The 20,345-nt window shown below is 40.8% G+C and overlaps 1 protein-coding gene across 4 annotated transcripts in view; it reads right to left on the bottom strand.

The window, feature by feature from the left end:
- Positions 1-20,345, bottom strand: part of GNAL (G protein subunit alpha L) — a 124,803-nt gene that overhangs the window by 5,446 nt on the left and 99,012 nt on the right. For all 4 annotated transcript variants that reach the window (XM_035124705.2, XM_060277912.1, XM_035124706.2 and 1 more), the window contains exons 6-11: positions 5,556-5,610; positions 4,365-4,438; positions 3,196-3,254; positions 2,836-2,956; positions 2,023-2,153; positions 71-138 (exon numbers count right to left, since the gene is read on the bottom strand). In XM_035124705.2, coding sequence (XP_034980596.2) covers positions 71-138; positions 2,023-2,153; positions 2,836-2,956; positions 3,196-3,254; positions 4,365-4,438; positions 5,556-5,610 — 508 coding nt within the window. The remainder of the gene's footprint in view (positions 1-70; positions 139-2,022; positions 2,154-2,835; positions 2,957-3,195; positions 3,255-4,364; positions 4,439-5,555; positions 5,611-20,345) is intronic.

The raw sequence follows: 20,345 nt of genomic DNA, 5'->3' as shown, positions 1-20,345 counted from the left end.
TTTCTGGTCAGATGAGTTTATCAACAGTAAATTAACACAGCCAGTCCATGTTTTTTAAAGTGTCACTTACTAAAAATTCATCCCGGATAAAAAACTTTGCTCTTGTAACTTTGGGGTCTTCTCCTGCATCTGGCGTTGCTGTTAGGAACATTAAATAAATAGTAATGACATGCAGATATAAAAAAGGAAAGCATGGTTAAGGCAGATTAGATAAGCATGGACAATTTACTGCCTTTTATGTATCAGTACAATTTTATGGCCAATACTGTCAAATGTAAAGAACATTTATTAACTTAAATAAAACTAACCTCATTTCACACACTTAATCCCCAGAAGTCCCTTAACAGCAACATTCCTTGCAATAGTAACATTTAGGTACATCATTATCTACAACTTTATACTGTCATCATTGTAATATACATCAGCTAAAATATTCCCATGTGGGCAAATGCTCTCTTGATTACCATCTAACCAGTGGTGACTGGTGCTCATTGGGCCAATAGTAGGTGGAGACAGAGCCAAGGGCAGGTAGAGACATTTGTATTGGTTTGCCTCCCTGCTGAGTTCTTTAAGGGCAAAATGAGTCTGAAGGAGGAGGAGGAAGCAGGCAGCCTTTAGGGTGGTTATGAACAGGGTAAGAGGGCTTGGCATCAAGGTAGGTTTGGTGGGGAAGTGCCCTAACGGACCAGTGCACCTAACACAACGCAATATGGTGAGGAGTTGGAAGAAAGGAATTGCTCAACAAAGCAACAGTTGTCTGAGATAAGGAAGAATAATACACAACACATTAACATTTAAATAAGATAGAGGATTTGCTCTATATACATTTTGGTTGTGGGAATGAAACCTTCATACATGATTCTTATCTGGTGTAGTCACATGGAATGCTCAGTAGTTCAAGGAGCTAAGCATCTTTCAGTCTAGCTTCTCTTGAGTATTTGTTACTTTGTCTGGTGGAGTTTGGGAAAAGAATCTGGAAATTAAAAACCTAAAGGGCAGGAAGTCCAGAAGCAAGAAGGCTAATGAAAGAGGGAAAAGCGGGTAAGGGACTGAGAAAGAAACATGAACAAAAATTAGGTAGAAAATGAGATTAAAAACTTACTGAGGCAAAGGGAGACTATAGAAGGGCTCTGAAGGAACAGTGCTAAAGATATTGTGGGAGAGTAGAGGATTGTTAGCAAGGCTCCACAAGGGCAGGGATCTACAAATCTGACCTTGGTAGTCAGCCAAAATTTGTGCCTGCCAGTGGCCCCACCCTACCTCTGAGGGAGGTGCTGGGACTTGTTTCTGATATTGTACTGACCTTCATTGACCTGCAGAGGCATTCTGAAATGTGGGGATATGGAAAGCTATTTGTCCATGTCAGTATTGTCTTCATTGACCGGCAGCAGTTATCCAAAGCTTCAGACAGAGGAGTTTTTCTAGTCCTGCCTTCAGATATTAGTGATTGAATCTGGAACCTGTTGCAATATAGAACTATGGCCCTCTGAAACTGCAAGCAAAGTCAAGAAAGAACTACCTTTCTGAGCTCTTCAAGTTTGGGAAGAGGAAGGGGTTTGCCAAAAAGGTTGTCTGAGGCAGCAGCTGTTAATTGCTTCCATCATGACCATGGTGACTGTCAGAGCTGCAGAGGAGACTGGTGTATCTTGTCAGATCTTCTGCTCAGACCTGCTGCGGCAGAAGTAGTGGGTGCTACTGAGAACCCACTAGTTCTGAGGATAGTTTGCAGCTCAGCCCAATTGCTGGAATTTTTCACCACTCTTTCCTCCTTCCTTGCTGGTTTTCCTCTCTTAGGTGACTGCCAAGCCAAGGCCACACTTCCATCTAAACTAACCAGCCTATTAGTTGTCTAAAGGTTTATTAGTGTTACTTGGAACAAAATATATCTTAACCTCTGCGTTGATATATTTGCTTTGATATATATATGTGTGACATAGCTTTATTTAAAGAATTTATGCATGACATTAAAGGAAACCAAAAATTACCCTAGCTACTTAATCACAATGCAGATAAGAAACTCACCATCTTCAGGTACAGTGTAACGTGTGAATTCAGGAAAATAATCTTCAATTTTAGACTTCCCTGCCAAGACTTTTTCAGCCAGCATATCTTGTTTATTCAAAAACAAAATGATAGAAATTGTCCGTAACCACCTGCAAAGACCCATATGTTAGAATAATCTCATACAAACATCATTCAGTGTCCTAATTTCCAACAGCAGTCAGCCAGTTGCTTCTGGCAACACAGAAGCAAGGCAAGGAAGCTTAGAAGCAGGGGTGCCAACTTGCCCCCCATTGAGGGGGCCTGGCATCACATGATGCGTCCTGCCCCCGCCTGCTGCACCAGTGCTCACCCAGTGGTGGTGGGCAGGGGCAAAGGAAGGCGTTGTGACACCCGGGGCGGATGTCGCTATGTAGGGCGCATGTGCGGCTTCGCTACGTATGGCGCATGCGCTGTATAGTGGTTTGCTGCCGGTGCCGCTCCAGCTCCATACGGACGGTGGCAGGATCCCTCCATCGCTGCTACAGCCGCGGACAGAGGATCCTCCACATGCGGCTGTGGTGGCGTGATGGCTGCTCGTACTGTCGAGAGCCCCCACAGGGTGACTTCTTGTCACCCCTGCAGACATGGAACCCGGGGCGCACCACCCCTCCGCTGCGACACCACTGGTAGTGGGGGATGGGGAGCACAGAAAGTGATCTTCACTCTCTGCGTATCCCATCCCAGCCCAGTGTGCCAGTGCTTGCCTAGTGGCAGCAGAGTTATGGAGAGCTAGAAATGGTACATACTCTTCCCCCCTCCCAATATAGTTGCTCTGTCGTATGGGAATTTTACCTGTTGTTCCAGATACTTTTGAAGAGGTCCAGGGACTCCCGTAATCTGTTTGTGTTGTTGTCTTCCCTTATGACCATGTTGTAGCTGCTACAGGCCACAACAAAGATAATAGCTGTGACATCTAGAGGAGAGGAGAACACCCAGAGAATAAGATTTTTACCGTGTTGCATTCATTGTCACAGTAAATAAACATGTTTTATGATGGTATTTATATGAATGCAATCTAGGATATACAGACAAAATGGTAAAGATTTCTGAAGGTTTACAAACTTAGCTCAATCTAAATTATGTACACTTAACAACATAAAATAAGGGGGCTGGAAATGCTCTTAGAACACATAATGTGAATATATTACTTACCGTTAAAACACTGGATCCATTTTCTTCTTTCATCTCTCTGACCACCTACATCAAACATGCTGTTGAAAAGCCAGAGGGTGTTACGTTTTGGCATGCACAAGGAAAGTTACACTTTGCATGCTATGTTGCTAAACTCCCAAATGAAATGGCAGTATTTATTGCATGAAAAAAGTAACATTCGCTCAGAGTTTCCCAAAAATATTTTATTTATATACTAACAGATAGTTGGGGAAACAAAGATCAGTTGTGAAAAGGGGGGGGGGAGTCTGGCTGAGAGTGCAAATTTACAAACATGTCTCAAAGGCAAGACCCAAAATGAAACAAGAATGTGGGACAAACAAGTCTACTGAGAAAAAAGGCACGTATCCTCTATCTCAGGCATAGGCAAACTCAGCCCTCCAGATGTTTTGGGACTACAACTCCCATCATCCCTAGCTAACAGGACCAGTGGTCAGGGATGATGGGAATTGTAGTCCCAAAACATCTGGAGGGCCGAGTTTGCCTGTGCCTGCTCTATCTGCTCTAGTGGTTTATAGGACAGAAGGAATTAACTTGACATTCCTACAATACTTTTACAAGGCTGAGAAAGTTATTCAGCTTTACCTGAGTTTTATAAGCACTGTTTAGAATGTAATTATTTTGAGATGCAGCGTATCTTTAAGGCCTGAGAACATTCCATAATATACCAAAAATTTCAAATGGGTAAAAGTATTAAAATGATTCATTGGTAATGCTTCATTGCTGCAGTCAGACTAGAAAAAAGTATTAACAGCAAACATAGCCTAGATTTTAATTAAACTTCTCTTTGTAGTAGCTATCATTGCTTTTGTAGGTATCAAATATAAAAATTCAAAACCCAATGATTTTAATGTGCTATTTGAATTAGATCTCGTGATATAACACTTCCACTCCTTCATTATCATTATATAAAGCCTTGGAAATACCTCATCTGAAATTTGAAAGTTCAAGGACCAAAATAAATCAGCAATGGCTTGTGCAACAAATGAAGCTGTTGTATACGTTTCAAGCTCTTCTTTTCTCTTGTGCAATCCTGTTGCAGCCCACAAGGTTATTTGAAAAAAATGGTTCTATAATTTTTTTAAAAGTCTATTTGGTCGCCTATACCATGATGACAAAATTACAGATTACTACAGTACTAGTGTACTCACTGAAAGTTTACTTTATCTACTTGGAATCTTGTCTCAAAAATCCCAGATGTCAAAACCCTGCACCTCAAGAGATCCTGGAAAGGAAAAACAGAATCAGAAGTATGTAGTTTTTTGGTTTAAAAATGCACTTGTTTATACTGGGAGTACAGGAATAGCCAACGTAGTTCTTCCAGATGTTTTGAATGACAACCCTCATCAGCCCCTGACTCTTGGCCATTCTGCTCGGTCTGGTGGGAATTGTTGCCCACAACATCTGGGAGGCATCACACTGTCTACCCTGGACTATACAATTTTAACTGATATATCAACATTTCAGTGCAACTGATGCACAATGTGAATTGACACAACTGTTTCATCAGCTGGCTCTCTTTTCTCTGTAACTTCTCAAACTACACAGTTCTTACCATATCTGGCTAAATTTCCTCTGAAAAGGCATGCCTTTGTGACTATGCCAGACACCATGGTGGCACATGCCTCACAATCAGCAGTGAAAAGGGCTGGTGTGTTTTGCTTCTTGGGCATCAGGAAATGCAAACAAGGAGTCGGTGATATTTACTTTTTGATACTGGCCAGGATCTGAAGACATGCTTAGAATCAAGCAAGGTGGAACTATTTTACTGTTGTTCTTTGAATGGATGCCTCCACCCCGCAGTACAACAAATTGTTTGTAATGTGTGCCCCCCCCCCCGCCCACAGTTTCAAAAGCTGTCTGCCACGTGGCATGGAAGGGAAAAGGCCATTGTTGTTTACAAAAACTAAATTCACGAAGGACTAGAACACTTCAACAAATGATCTATGTTCTTTCTGTGATTGTGATCTCTGAATTTTAAGGAAGCAAACATGACAGAATTAACTCATCCTTCATTTGAGACATTCCCCCCACCAAACGGTTTAAAATTAGTATATTTAAAATTAAATACTATGGGTTGCCTCCAGTGGTGTCTGTGCACTCATGAAACAAATCTACCAGTAGAACAGGGATGGAGGCAATTTTTTGAAGCCTGAAGGGTCCCTCAGGAACCCAGAGCAAGTTTCAGTGGCATACAGCATGCAAGGAGAAATACCAGACACTGCATTCCTGTTCCACTGACAGTTTTATTCTCTCAGCACATGGACACCACTGGACACATTTTTTCTTAAAAGAAGAAGATGGCTTACAGTTCACAGCCAGTTGTTTCCCACTTTACTCACCTGATCTGTAGGTGTGTAATCAATCAGACTGACACTGTCTATTCTTTCTAGAAAGCTGAAAGAAAACATAGCTGTTAACCATGGAAAAACTAATATATCTAAAAAAAACCCAATAACAGCTGCCTCATCCCCACTATTATTATGATACATACGGTGGGTAATCTAAGAAACATGGTTAAAGTTGCAGCCAAAACACCATTTATCCAATACTTTTTACAGTACAAGGGCCCCCAATAAAAGCCTATACAATCCAAATGTATTAATTACCTGGGAAGAAAGATGTAAAAGGTGATATACGGAACTTTAAAAAGCTAATGCAGCAAACGAAGTTTAGGCAACTACTATAAGAACCCTGTGGATGTGCATTGTTTAGTGTATCTCTGCAGAAACAGTACGGCACCTTCACTTTCTAAAATAGTCTTTTAAAAAACCATAATGCATATTTATTGTTAGATTACCCATCTTATTGGCCAACTAAGAAATTGAGTTGACCCCATTAAAATGGAAAGACTGAAGTCTTTCAATGGGGCTACTGATTTCAATGGGGCTACTCTATTAACGAAGGAGCTCACCTATTATTTATATTTGTTGCATGTGGACAATTGCTTGGATTTTTTTTTGGCTCAGTTCTGGTATTTTGTTAATGTTTTTACTTGAGTTTTAAAATATTTAACCTCCTTAAACTATGAACAAGATAACCTGCCCTGCATTACTTTTAGATTTAGGAACCCTATGAATCTACCAAAAGGTTTATTTTCACAAGGGATACAGGGCACAGCTACAAGCATAAGACAGGGAAGAACCAAGACAAGGCTCCTAGGAAAGATGTACGTATTAACAGGATTAGCCCTGACTCATATTACCTGAATTTCCAACACCTGTTGCTATGGCAACAGGCTGACTACCAGGAAATAAAAGTGTGGTGTTAAAGTTTTAAAGAAGAGCAGACATCAAGCAGAGAGAAGTGCTAGGTTATTTCCAGTTTACAGGAAATGAGAAGCTGTTGTTCATTTGCAGGCTTATATGTCTCTCCTCAATAAACCACTTTAGTTTTGCAACAACAGTGGCTAAACTGTGGCCTCCAGGTACCAACAGCCCCAGCTAGTGTGATCAGGAATGATGAGATGTGGAGTCCAACAAGATCTGGAGGGCAACAGATTAGACACACCCCCTCCTGGTTTAGAGGATAAACCTAAAACCTCTCTCTTTCCCACAATAGTAGAGCTATTGTAATTTGGAGTGCTGGCTGGATATGACACTGAGTGTTCTTGGGCACCTATTTCTAAGGCTTATGATGCCACTAAAACAGACATATAGCCCCCTTTCCTGATGCCATATTGTAGGATACAGTTGTGGAAGGGTCACACTACTCTGTGACTGGAGCTTCCAACACATTTTCCTTTTGCCCAGTGCAACTACAGTGGTACCTCTGGTTAAGAACTTAATTAGTTCCGGAGGTCCTTCTTAACCTGAAGCACCACTTTAGCTAATAGGGCCTCCTGCTGCCGCCATGCCGCCGGAGCACGTTCTCATCCTGAAGCAAAGTTCTTAACCTGAGGTACTGTTTCTGGGTTAGTGATGTTTGTAACCTGAAGCGTTTGTAACCAGAGGTACCACTGTACAAGGACCTTAAGATTTTTATCTGGGCTGTGATACTGCTTTAAGCACAGCTGTTTCCCTGACTCCAATCGCCTTTCAAAACTGCTGCTAGAGTGGCAACAGAAGAGGTACTCACATTGTACTGAGAGAAAAGAGTTAACTCCTCCCTCAGAACAACGGCCCGGATCCAAATTGGCAGGGATAATAGCAGCAGCTCTAAGTGAAAATACACGACATTTGGAGATCTGATCACAGTTCCTCCACAAAGTATCTATTTTGGCAAAATCTAGTGAAAGTTACAAGGCAAAGTGAAGATTTGTTCAAGGTTGGAAATGGCAAGGTACCGGTACTTTGTACTTTACTTCCATGTCAATCCCTCCTCTGTGAGATGAATTCCCCCCCACCCCCATGCGTAGTAGCAGGGCAGAGGGGTGAGGTTTTTAGTGGAGAGGCAACTGCAGCCTCATTGGGACCCTGACAACCTTCCTTCTCACATGTAAGTATTTAGACTCTCTGCATGACAGGTTCTTCTAAGGCACTTGTTTTTAAACACACACTATCTTTATATGCTGCTCAAAAGTTCTAGTTGCATCAGATGTATGATAAACTTCTAATGATAATACACCAAACCATATGCAACTCTCATCTTAATATATACAGGGTATCTATGTTTGCATATGTAAAAAAATAAATTGCTTGTGCTTTTTTGTAAAATCTGAACAACACTTTACACTCAAACATTTATTTGTCTAGGTATGAAACCTCAGTAAACAGTGCTGCCTTTGGCTGCCACATAAAAAGGCTGAACTGACTTCATACAGCTTTCGTGAGAATCCTGCAGTTCACTGAAGTAGCACATTTTCTTAGAAATCAGTTGCACAGGGTTCAGGGGAATTTACTTGTGCTTAGGATCATGCCTTAAACAGGCTTGCTACTTAAAGAAGTAATCCATCTCAACCCTTGGCCACAAACATTCCTTGCAGCAAAGTGAGCTGTTTGTCTAGAACAGTGTTTCTCAACCTTTTTTGGGCCACGGCACACTTGTTCCGTGAAAAAAATCACGAGGCACACCACCATTAAAAAAGTTAAAAAATTTAACTCTGTGCCGCCCTATATTATAATTATGACTGTAAGAAACACTTGCCAAATATTGCTTTCTGGCGGGTAAGTCTCATTTGCACTGAGCTTTGGGAAAGAGGAGGAGAAATATTGCTTTCCGTTGGGTCAGTGTAGTGAATTGGCGGCCGCCAGGCACGTGACAATGCAAATCGCCCTTCTCGTCGCTGCACGTCGCTGCACACCAGCCAGCGTCTCGCGGCACACTAGTGTGCCGCGGAACAGTGGTTGAGAAACACTGGTCTAGAATAGGCATCCCCAAACTTCGGCCCTCCAGATGTTTTGGACTACAATTCCCATCTTCCCTGACCACTGGTCCTGTTAGCTAGGGATCATGGGAGTTGTAGGCCAAAACATCTGGAGGGCCGAAGTTTGGGGGTGCCTGGTCTAGAACATAAAACCTGAGAGAGAATTTTGAATCAAGTTATATGGCTGAGAAAATGGGAAGGACAAACAAGTCAATCCCGCCTGCCAACAGGGAACTTGCTTTCCCTGTGCATCTCACTGTATTTTCCTTTATCACTTTGCTCTAACATGAACTAACTGCAATAAACTGCCCAAAACAGCAATAGGTAGAACACAGAAGGCTTCTGAATCTATCTTAAATATTTCACATTTGTTAAAGAGAAGAAGACCAAGATGAACAATATTATTTAGCTACTGACATTATTATATCTATCTTTAGATTTCTAAGTATCTTTAGTAAGTTGCCTTGGAAACACATCTGACACTTTCTTTGACAAGCAATCTTAAAATTTATCTTATGTAGGCAGAAAACACAAAAGTGCAGATTTCAACCTGCACTTTTTTTTCTGTTCCGAAAAGGTTTGGAGCTAAGGTTTCACACATAAAAAGAAAGTGGATATTTACTTGTAAGGAAACCCTTCTAAACTGCTGAAATTGAGCCCCAAGATAAAAGACTTCTGGGGAATTTTTTTTATAATGAATTAAAAAAGGTGTTCAAGAACACCTTTATTAAAAAAACCAGAAGCCTTTTTTGCTAGGAATTGGTGGAGATGAGATTCCAAAAAAGGACTGTATATTCTTTTTGTATGCCACAACATCAGCCAGATTATTAATAGCAAAATTTTGGAAAGTGCAAGAGATGCCTACAATAAACGATTGGCAGAAAAAGATGATGGACTATATGGAACTCGCCGAGATGACTGGAAGGATCCGCGTCAGAAAGAGGAGAAGGTGGAAGAAGATTGGAAGAAATTTAGAGACTATTTAAAGAAAAATTGTATTATTTAATTTACAGTATCTTCAAGAAAGCAGAGATTAGGTTTTCGGCAGTGTATGAGAAATAATTTTAAGATAGAATGATTTATTAAGAATTATTAATATAGCGTAAGATTTTAGAAGAGGGACCTGCTAAATATTCAAATGGATAATGTAGCTCAAAGGGGGGGGGGAACTGAGGGAAGTCCCTTTACCATGAAAATAACAATGTGAATAATTATGGAAAATTTATATGTGTTATTTGTATGTATGTTTTATTTGTTGTTTATGTAAAAATGAATAAAAATTATATTAAAAAAAAACGCTGAAATTGAAAATCCTGGAGCATGTGCTTAATACTACCACTGAAATCAATGTAATGTGAACCGTTGTAACTGTTTATGTTTATATATATATATATATATATATATATATATATATATATATATATATATATAATTTTATAAAAGTAATGCATAAAAAGGATTTTTTATTTGAAATCCCTAAACTGCCTCGGCCCTGTGTACCTGAAGGAGAGTCTCCACCCCCATCACTCAGCCCGGACACTGAGGTCCAGCTCCCAGGCCTTCTGGCGGTTCCCTCCCAGTGAGAAGTGAGGTTACAGGGAACCAGGCAGAGGGCCTTCTCGGTAGTAGCACCCACCCTGTGGAATGTCCTCCCATCAGATGTTAAGGAAATAAGTAATTATATAACATTTGGGAAACATCCTGAAGGCAGCCCTGTATAGGGAAGCTTTTAAGGTTTAATGTTTTACTAGGCTTTTATATATGCAGGAAGCCGCCCAGAGTGGCTGGGGCAACCCAGTAAGATGGGCAGGGTACAAATAATAATAATAAAAATCCTAATCCTAATTTCAACATCATCTTTACTATTCAAAAACATCTTAATACAATCCTAGTAGAAACAGTAGGTTCCTTATGAATGATTGGTTGTCAGGAACATGGTACCTTTCAAAATGCTACCAAGACAACAATCTTAAACACCAGCCTTGGGGAATCTTTAGCCTGCTGGGCCTAATTTGCCTGGTGTATAGGGCCGTTTCAGGCTGTCTTTTGAAATGTACCATGTTTGAAACAGATGCCCAGTGCTCCACTCAGCAAAATGAGCATTAGGGATGGCTTAACACATTTTGAAGTAAGTGAAATAATACACATTACCATCTAATGAAGGTCCCTCCTGGAAAAAAAATTAAATTCAGAGTCTAAAATAATTGTACCACTGAAAAGATGACAAATCCCTATCTGAACTCTACAGAGACACCATATTATATAGCCTTTCTATCAGGCTGCAGCAAAGGAAGAGTTGGGACTGCCGAGTCTCTATTGTACGCTCTGCTGAAGACTCAGCAACTTTTGGCTCCTCCTTTCTTTGAACTGTTTCTATTCCAACTGGTTGTTATCAGAACTTTGTAGCTATTAAGATGTGGCTGAGGTTGGATTTTCCTTCCTTCCTCTCCCCCCCCCCCCAAATATCCCTTTCCCTTTGATTCTGGATTACAACAAATCATTTGGTCACTAGAAAACTGCATTTAAAGTTCATCTCCACTTTTCCAAGCATCAAACTCCCTTTTCATTATACTTTAAGCAACCTGCAGAGGGCAGCAATAACTAAACGAAATGTGCCAGCTCACATTACATTTGGGCAAACAACAAAACTGCATTCTAAATACAGGTAGTTTACACCTCTGGTTTTCAGTCTTGTAAGGTAACAAATACCTTTAAATGGATTCAAATTCTAACAACCTTTTAAAATAAAATTCAGTTTATTTGTTGTAACCTATTTATGTAACTATTAACTGTTATATGTAACTCACGTTACATATAACAGTTAATAGTTACATAAATAGGTTACAACTCACGTTACATATAAGGGACACAAGTTTCAGTATCTCAAGTGGGAAATTAGGGTTTTAAGAATTTGTCTGGAAAGTATTTTTTTGCTCTACTATGAAAGTTTCAAATATTGAAATATTCACTGAGTATTTATTTGCATTGTCACACATACAATAAATCCTCAAGCTAGACAGCCTTGATTATAAAATGGTTGCCAGTTTGTATCGGATGACGAGATTTAGTGAGATATGGGGGCATGAGATTTATTTAAACAAAAATGTTTTATTTTGAGTCTACCTCAGAAAACATATTCTCCAGCAAGTCTAGAGACTTGCTGCAGCAACATTATAGAATGTCTTCACTGAAAGAAATTACAAATGTGTTCATTAAACAATATTTCAGCAACACAATGAGAGAGGCAAACTATGATTCTAATATAGTCAAACTAGTTTTCTATTAGTAGGTATTAATCTGTGACAAACACATATTTAAATGCTTCACTAACATGTACCAAACTATTTGTATTTAGGATTGGAGATTAAAGAGCAGTTAAGAGTGCTTTACCCCTGTGGGACATGGGTGGCGCTGTGGGTTAAACCACAGAGCCTAGGGCTTGCTGATCAGAAGGTCGGCGGTTCGAATCCCCATGACGGGGTGAGCTCCCGTTGCTCGGTCCCAGCTCCTGCCAACCTAGCAGTTCAAAAGCACATCAAAGTGCAAGTAGATAAATAGGTACCGCTAGCGGGAAGGTAAACGGCATTTCTGTGTGCTGCTCTGGTTCGCCAGAAGCGGCTTTGTCATGCTGGCCACATGACCTGGAAGCTGTACGCTGGCTCCCTCGGCCAATAATGCGAGATGAGCGCCGCAACCCCAGAGTCAGTCATGACTGGACCTAATGGTCCGGGTCCCTTTACCTTTACCTTACCCCTGTACACCTCAGGAGATTAAATTCCTTTGAAGGTTCTTTAGATCACAATCTAAAGATCAGCCAAAGTTATTCCTCTTTCAATGAGAGAGGAAATGAGCAAAATTCTGGCAGGTTCCAGGCGCTCATTCAGGGTCGTGTTTCCATTGGGAATCAAGATGCAGCGGAGGCTGTCCTGTCTTTTAAAATGGGCTTTATTAACATATTTTTACAACCTGGGCACAGATGGCGAGTGTGTGGAGTTGACAGCATTCTTATCTGAAGAAGGCTCATCCTTCACAGCAGCTCAGCACTGCATGCAGAGGCTTCTTAAGTGCCATCTCTGTGCCTCTGCTCCAGGCTTGTCTTCAGCCAGCCCTCATGGCATCTGCCCTTCAGCCCCAAGTATAAAGTTCTCTCGACTTCCTACTTCTCCTTTCCAGAAAACCCCTTGCCAAGCAACCCCTGTCTGCTCACCCATTCTCCCCACTATTCCAAGCCCAGTTTTAAAAGATGACTATTTCCCTGTAATTACATCATTGCTCAGCATAACCCTAACCACCTCCTTTGGCACAGGCCCAAGGATTTCCCTGTGATGGGCTATCAACACCTTTTGCCATGCTTAATGACTTTTATCCCAGGTGAGGCCCTGGCCTGGAAAGGGAACTTATTCTGTATTTTTCCACTGGCCTGGCATCTTCCCTTCAGTACTCAAAAAATCAGCTAAATTCCACCCTTTTATTAATTTCTAACATTCACTAATTCTAGCAGTTATAGGTGTCCTTGCCCCCAAATTCTGTTACCCCAGATCTGTAACATTATTGTCAGAAAGCTGGAAAGGGGTGGAAGCTATCAGCCTTCCTTGGGAACCCACAACCTTGCATCTGGGAAAATAAGTCCCTCAAATACATCATCCTTTTTATGAACTGCAATTGGAAATAGCAATGCTTCCCCGTTTTCGGGAACCTCAAACATCAGTGCCCTTGGTGACATCAGCAGTCATTATTCCAAATTCTGTTTTCTATTTAGCAATGAACTCACTGACTGGCAAAAAGACCATGTCTACTAGCCTCCAGGGAGGTTCTGGAAACATTCTCTTTTAACGTAATAATGTTCAAAACTATTTGTCATATTTGACTTACTGGTAAGTTGGCATTTAAATACAGAAGCAGTCATCGATAGGGGTGTGGATTTGGGGAGAGTTCATTTTACAGCTAAATTTAGTGTATAAACCATATTTTAGCTCAACTGATATTTTTGGCTTCTGAGCCAAATCATTAACCCCTGTCCTTATATAAACAATATTAAGATTTATATCTGGAAAACTGTCTTTTACACAGAGAGTTTAGTAGACTCCCACGGTTTCAAGGTTAAAATGTATATCTACAGCAAAACTATTCACATGGAACACTCAGGATTCCTACTGTTGTTACCACACAATTTCCAGGCACAACCCCCCCCAAAAAAACCCCCAGCACACACACAAAAAACAGGCAGGGGGGGAAACATCATTTTAAAATATCAGGTGGTGAAGAACATTTCTTGCTAATTGGTGCAGGAACTGTTTAAAGCTATTGCCAAATGCACATTTAAGCCAAATTTTCTCTCCTTTGAAATTGCTTGATTCATATGTGCTGTAAATTATTCAGAGTGTACCCAAAAATAGAACTAATACTATTCTTATTATTTCTGTAATTTAAAGGTTATACAGGCTTCTGCAAAATGAAATCACTTGGGGCTCCATCCAACTGAGTTCAGGTGTAACGGATGTGCACAGCAGTAGATCTCAAAGCTTTCCCACTCGCCCCCAGTTACACGAGCGAGCAGTCTGAGGGGGCATCAGTATGGAATGGGAGATCCATGCTTGTCTCACATATTTTTGCCCAGCCTTCCATGTACATGCCATTCAAGTTACTCATGCTTCAGATTATGAGGAGCCTGTGTGGCAAACAGAGGGAGGACTAGTTGGGGGACATGGGAGCTATGCATGGACCTCTCATTTCCAGCAATGCCCTCTCATGCCACCTGCTGTGCCTCTGGGGTGGGGAAAGAGGACTCTGTTAACTTCAGGGTGTGTGTGTCTTGGTATGAATTCTGAACAGTATACCTTCACATAGATAACTTCTGTGTAAGTCATTTGTATCCCCAAGACCTTTAGCAACTTGTTCTAAATTGCAAAACAATGGAATCATACTCTCAGTGAAACCGAAGCTGCAGTTCAAGTTCTGCTCACACATACTCTGCCATCCTATTTCACACTTCCTCAATAAATTCTAGGCAGTGCATACTGTGTAACATGTGTTGGGGACAGTAAACATCCTGTCCAAGTCCCTCATCTTGCCGTAATGAAGGACTGCTTTGCGTAACAGGACAGGATTGTAGTCATTTTGTCGCCGAGAAAATGCAATTATTTCAGGGGCTAGTGTAATGTATGGAATTTGGCTGTGCAGGTATCTTGGATGTGTCCTGTATAATATTGACCAGGCTTCCTCAAACTCGGCCCTCCAGATATTTTTTAGCCTCCAACTCCCATGATCCCTAGCTAGCAGGACCAGTGGTCAGGGATGATGGGAATTGTACTCTCAAAACATCTGGAGGGCTGAGTTTGGAGGAAGCCTGATATTGACTGTACATAAGCACTGATAGATGACTAATAGCACAATTCTCCCTTGCACCATGCTACACATGACTCCCGCTCAACCTGTACAACAGACACTGGCAGGCCAGATGCAGCTGATAGTCTGAAGGCACAATGGAGAGAAGGCCATGTCAGTTTCATTTGCAGCATCAGGTTTTAAGACCTTGATTGGAGACATAAATTGAACTTAATGAGGGTGAAACAGAGACTGAATCTGCATGTTATAGAACACATTCCTCAAAAGATAAGCCTGCAGCTCACAAAAACAAACAAACCTTGAACTGAAATTCTTAAATCATCTGGAACATCTTTCTTCTCAAACAATTTAAATGAATGTGTGTGTCATTTTTTAAATACAGGAAATTCATATTATTATATGTCAACAGAGTTGCCTAGTGCATAAGACATTAGGGTTACAAATGCAGAAGGGAGGTATTAACTTTGCCCAGGCATTTTATATGTTGATTTGTGAGTTTATGTTACCACAAGCATTGATTTAAGGGATTTTAACATTTTCTGCTGTTGATAATGTTCTGCTGTTTAATGAATTAATTTTCAGCTTCACACTCTTTCCATATATGAGTTTTACTTCTGAGCTAGCATGTTAGAAGTGCTGAGAGAGAATTACATTAGTCCTAAATTCAGATGGAATATCTGCAGTTAATTTTCCTGGCTTAGGATTTTAAAAGTCCAAAACAATTATGTTTTATATTAAAATCTAGTATACTTAAAACTATATAATGAATTATTTGTTATTTATATGAAACTGCACCACTCCAATCAGCAAGTATTATTTCTCCAAACTGGTTTTCAGCATTGGAGGTGGAGTTGAAAAGTGGGAAACAGTCTAGAAACACACAAATGTAATTTAAGAAGTGTGAAATAGGCCATTTTCAAATCTAAAGCTGCTACAGGAATTTATATGAAACTGTGGTGCTGCTTTTTAATAGTCTTCCAAGTCTATTTAGAGATCTTCTAAAGAGCCCGTTATGTTAAAGAATTCTGTTCTTTAGGACTTCACATAATTGCACATTAACTTCCACCAAAATATTTAACATACATATTAATGAAATTGCAGAGCCTTTAAAGGGCTTGCAATTTCATCTTCCTTACTTTTCATTTTTATTGTATATTGTATATACACAAAACTGATTTAATTGGCTGCCACACGTCCAGATTTTCGGACATATCCAGAATACTGCTGACTCTAACAGTGTCCTGGCGGAAATCAGTAAAATGTCTGGGAAAATCTGGAAGTATGGCAGCCCATGCCTGCCAATTTTCCATAAGAATAGCTCAAAAATGGCACCTCCCCCCCGATTTTGCCCCCCAAAATTCAACAACTTTTCTGTCCGGATTTTCACTGTTTGAAATATGGTAACCCTAATTGTGAATATGAAAAACTTCACAATCATACTATTTTAAACATTTTATATATTTATTATAGAGGCAGAACACTACACACATTTAACTTACACACACTTAACTCAAGAACGGAGGGTGGCAACATGGGAACGGGCCTTCTACGCAGTGGCTCCCCATCTGTGGACTGCTCTCCCCAGGGTGCCTGGCACCTTCATTATATACCTTTATGTGCCAGGCAAAAATGTTGCTTTTTAACCAGGCATTTGGTTGATTTGATTGACATTCTATGCCCTTTTAAAATGTTTTTTTTTCTCGGGGGTGGGGGAGTTATTGGGTGGCTGTTTTTATTTTGATTATGTATTTTGTGGATTTTTATTTTTATTTTATTCTGTGATCTGCCCCGAGACCTCCAGGTTATTCAAATAATAATAATAATAATAATAATAATAATAATAATTTCAACTTTACATGGTTGGCGATTGGCAGGTTGAAATTGCACAAAATTCATGGAAGGTGGAGAGCTTAAAAGTTCTTTTTGAGCAGGTAAACTCAGATTTGCTTACTTGGTTTTAGGGAGGCTCTTAGTTGCCCTGCAATATCTCATGGGAGCATCCTGGAGCCCAGTAAGCAAGGCTTGGTGTGTGTGTGTGTGTGTGTGTGTGTGTGTGTGTGACCCATTATGAATGCCAGCCACAGAAGATAAGGATGGCTGTGTAGGGTCAGTTTGAAGGGTCTTGTTTGACTATGTATATTTTTGCATATATGCGTCATCCCTGGAACGTAACCCTCACACAGTTTGTGAATGACCTATATAGTTTATAGTATGGATTCTTTAAATTAATGTTATATTGTATAGGTCAGATTTTCTTTTAGCACAGACTAACAAACCACTTTGACAGAGAGAGCCTAACTAGGGGAGGGATCTGTGAAATACAAAGTAATTGGGGAAATGTTTAATGTGAAAGGTCTGGATATCAGGAGTTGCTAAATACTACTTTTTAATATTACTAACGTTTCTCAGTCTAACAGGTAAACTATCACAGAAATCATATAAAGGGCCTGGTGCCAGTCCATTGTGGGAACAGCACCTGCACAGAAAATGATCCCCATTGCATATAATAACAGAGTCCTTCTCCCTCTTAGTTCATGCATGTCAGGCCTAAGCACATCAACTATTATGGGGAAATGGGTGAACTATATGCATTTCAGTACAGTAATTCTCTTCCAGCCCACTCCCACCTCAATCAATTAGCAAAGGAAAGACTGGGATGGCTGCATGTGAGGTGACCTATCAGTCAAGTGAATCAACTCCACTAAATGCTAATAAAGAGCGGATTCACTATTGTAATACAGTACTTAAATATTGACAATTATCTTAAAGAGTTTTAAAATACTTTTCCACAGGCAAAACTGGTGTAGCTCAGGAAACACATGGATCCTCAACAGCTTTTTTATTACATAAACAACTAAACTGTCACTTAAAGTCTTACACAATGATATATTGTCTCTTGCTTGGCAAGTTATCATGCTTTCATACTTCCCTAACATATACAACCCTAATACTGGCTAAGGAAAGTACACAGGCGTTCCTGCTTTTTTCCATCATGAAATCTTTTCAAATTTTAATATTGTGAAATAGTGAGGTAACGCTTCTTGGCAATTTTCTTTTATAGGGTTGCTGTACAGGTGAGCAACTTATTGTCTTTAAGGAAATATTAGGTATCCCTCCTGGCAAGCTGCTTTCAGTTACATAATAACAGCAGAAGCTTCTGCAGGTCTTGTTTGTCCAAGCTCAGCTCTCCGATTCTACTTGATAAAATGCTTCTGGCTTTCATAAGCCATTCCTGTGCCCTACATTATTACAAAAGAGCAAGACAGGCTTTCACCCCAAACAGGCCTGGCTCACCACATTCCTACTCTCTTTTTAAAATGTATTTTATTGCACCCCCCCAAAAAAACAAGACAGCTAACAAAATGGTCCTAAATTTTCCTGTGTCTTATTATACTGTACACAATGCAAACACGCTCCCATTTTTAATTAAACAGAATATTTGCTTGTCTACCCTCCCTCATCCTATTAATTAACTATATTTACCAATTCCTATATCCTCATGATTCACTCATCCAGTGTAAGGGTTTGGGATTCCCCCCCCCATTAGATGGGCTGTCATTTCCTTATCTTCCGGCAGAAACCAGTCTTTTATACAGCGAAACAAAATTACAAATGGGTTTGCTGGTACTATACCTTATTGAGCATTAAAACTTTAATTTCATTTATAATCTTCATCCAAATGAGCTTTATTTTAGGGCAAAACTACTTATGTCCTGGCTCCCACCTTTGGCCAAAACACGCAGAATCTTGGCTCAGGAAATCCCAAAACCTTTATTGATACAATCAGTATGGGTTCAGCATGAGCTCTAAATACAGGATATATGTTTCAACTGTTCATAAGCAAAGTTCTAGGATTCATAGCTAGGCATAGGCAATTATATTGTCAAAACACTTGATACTAAATTGTTCACGGACACTAAAACAAAAAGAGATTGAAACTCCCAGTATCATAATGCCATTATACAAATCTATGGCGTGCCCACATTTGGTACATAGAATGTCACACAGCGGGGATCGTAGGGGGCTTGAGAAGCCCCGTACGATCCCCGATGTGTCGGGCAGGATGGGGGGAAGCGGAGAAAAGATCCTCCACTTCCCCCCCACATCCCACCTGTCACACAGTGGGGATTGTAGGGGGCTTGAGAAGCCCCCTACAATCCCCAATGTGTTGGGCAGGATGGGGGGAAGCGGAGAAAAGATCCTCCGCTTCCCCCCCCATCCCACCTGCGCTTAGGCTTCATTGGCAAAGGCAAGCGGGGGACACCTAGCCCGCCCGCTTGCCTTCGCCGAGAAGGTGCCGTTGCCGCCTAATGCCGGCTCTGTCAGGCGGGGGGAGGGAGAAGCGGACTCCGCTTTCCCCTCACCCCGCCCGACACAGCGGGGATCAGATGAAGCTGTTGGCGGCAGGGGGGAGAGGAACGAAATCGTTTCTCTTCCCCTGCTGCTGAGCCTGCACAGATCCCGGGGTTTGAGGAAGCACTTGCAGCTTGTCTGAACCCCAGGATTTGTCCTTTCTGTTGGCGGTGGGGGGAGAGGAAGGAAGGAAGAGAAAGGGCTGCTTTCCCTTCCTTCGTTCCTCTTCCCCCCTCCTCCGTTTCTCCCCCGCTAGTTCCTCTTTGTGTTCCGCTGGTCTCTGCCGGGGCAGAGACCAACGGAACACAAAGGAGAACCAGCTGCAGCAAGGGAAGAAGGCAAAGGAAGATCAGCTGAGAGGCGCTGACAGCTGATCTTCCTTTGCCTTCTTCCCTTGCTACAGCTGGTTCCCCTTTCGCTAGATGAATGCCCTGATTTTCTGATCATAGGTTTTTATGGCCACGCTTCGCACGACGAAGCGGTGGCCATAGAAAACCTCGTCATATAGCGAAGCAACCTCCGATCAGAAAATCCTTTCGTTAAGTGAACTTTTAGTCTAGCAGGGTATTCGTCTAGCGAGGCACCACTGTATACTGTAATTGAATGATTAAATGCTCATGAGTGTGTGTGACTCAAATCCTCAAGTATTTAAACTAAGGAATTGCTCCAAGGGGTTAAACATTGTTTACTTAACTTATTCTTATTCTTAGTCTTATTCATATTGAATCCCATCCATCCCAATTTTATAAACTTGATTTTTTTTATAAATGAACATTTTGCTAAAAAATTTTTTAATTTCAAGTCTCTGAGAAAAGCTTACTGGGTCATGCATAAATAAAACCATTTTTAAAAGCTGTACAGGTTAATTTTAAACTCTTCCTGTACCACCTTTACCCCTATTTCTTTCTGAAGAATCTGAAGAAGTGTGCATGCACACGAAAGCTCATACCAAAATAAGAACTTAGTTGGTCTTTAAGGTGCTACTGAAGGAATTTTTTTATTTTACTTTGATCCAGACCAACACGGCTACCTACCTGTAACCCTATTTCTTTATTAACTCTCATTGCTTCAGCTAAGGTTTCAATAGATAACACAAATAATAAGGTGTTTCCTCATCACATTCCTCTTT

This window comes from Zootoca vivipara, chromosome 8 (assembly GCF_963506605.1).
Source record: "Zootoca vivipara chromosome 8, rZooViv1.1, whole genome shotgun sequence".
Taxonomy (NCBI): Eukaryota; Metazoa; Chordata; class Lepidosauria; order Squamata; family Lacertidae; genus Zootoca; species Zootoca vivipara.
The sequence above is the reverse complement of the archived record's forward strand: the minus strand, read 5'-3'. Positions and strand labels throughout refer to the sequence as shown.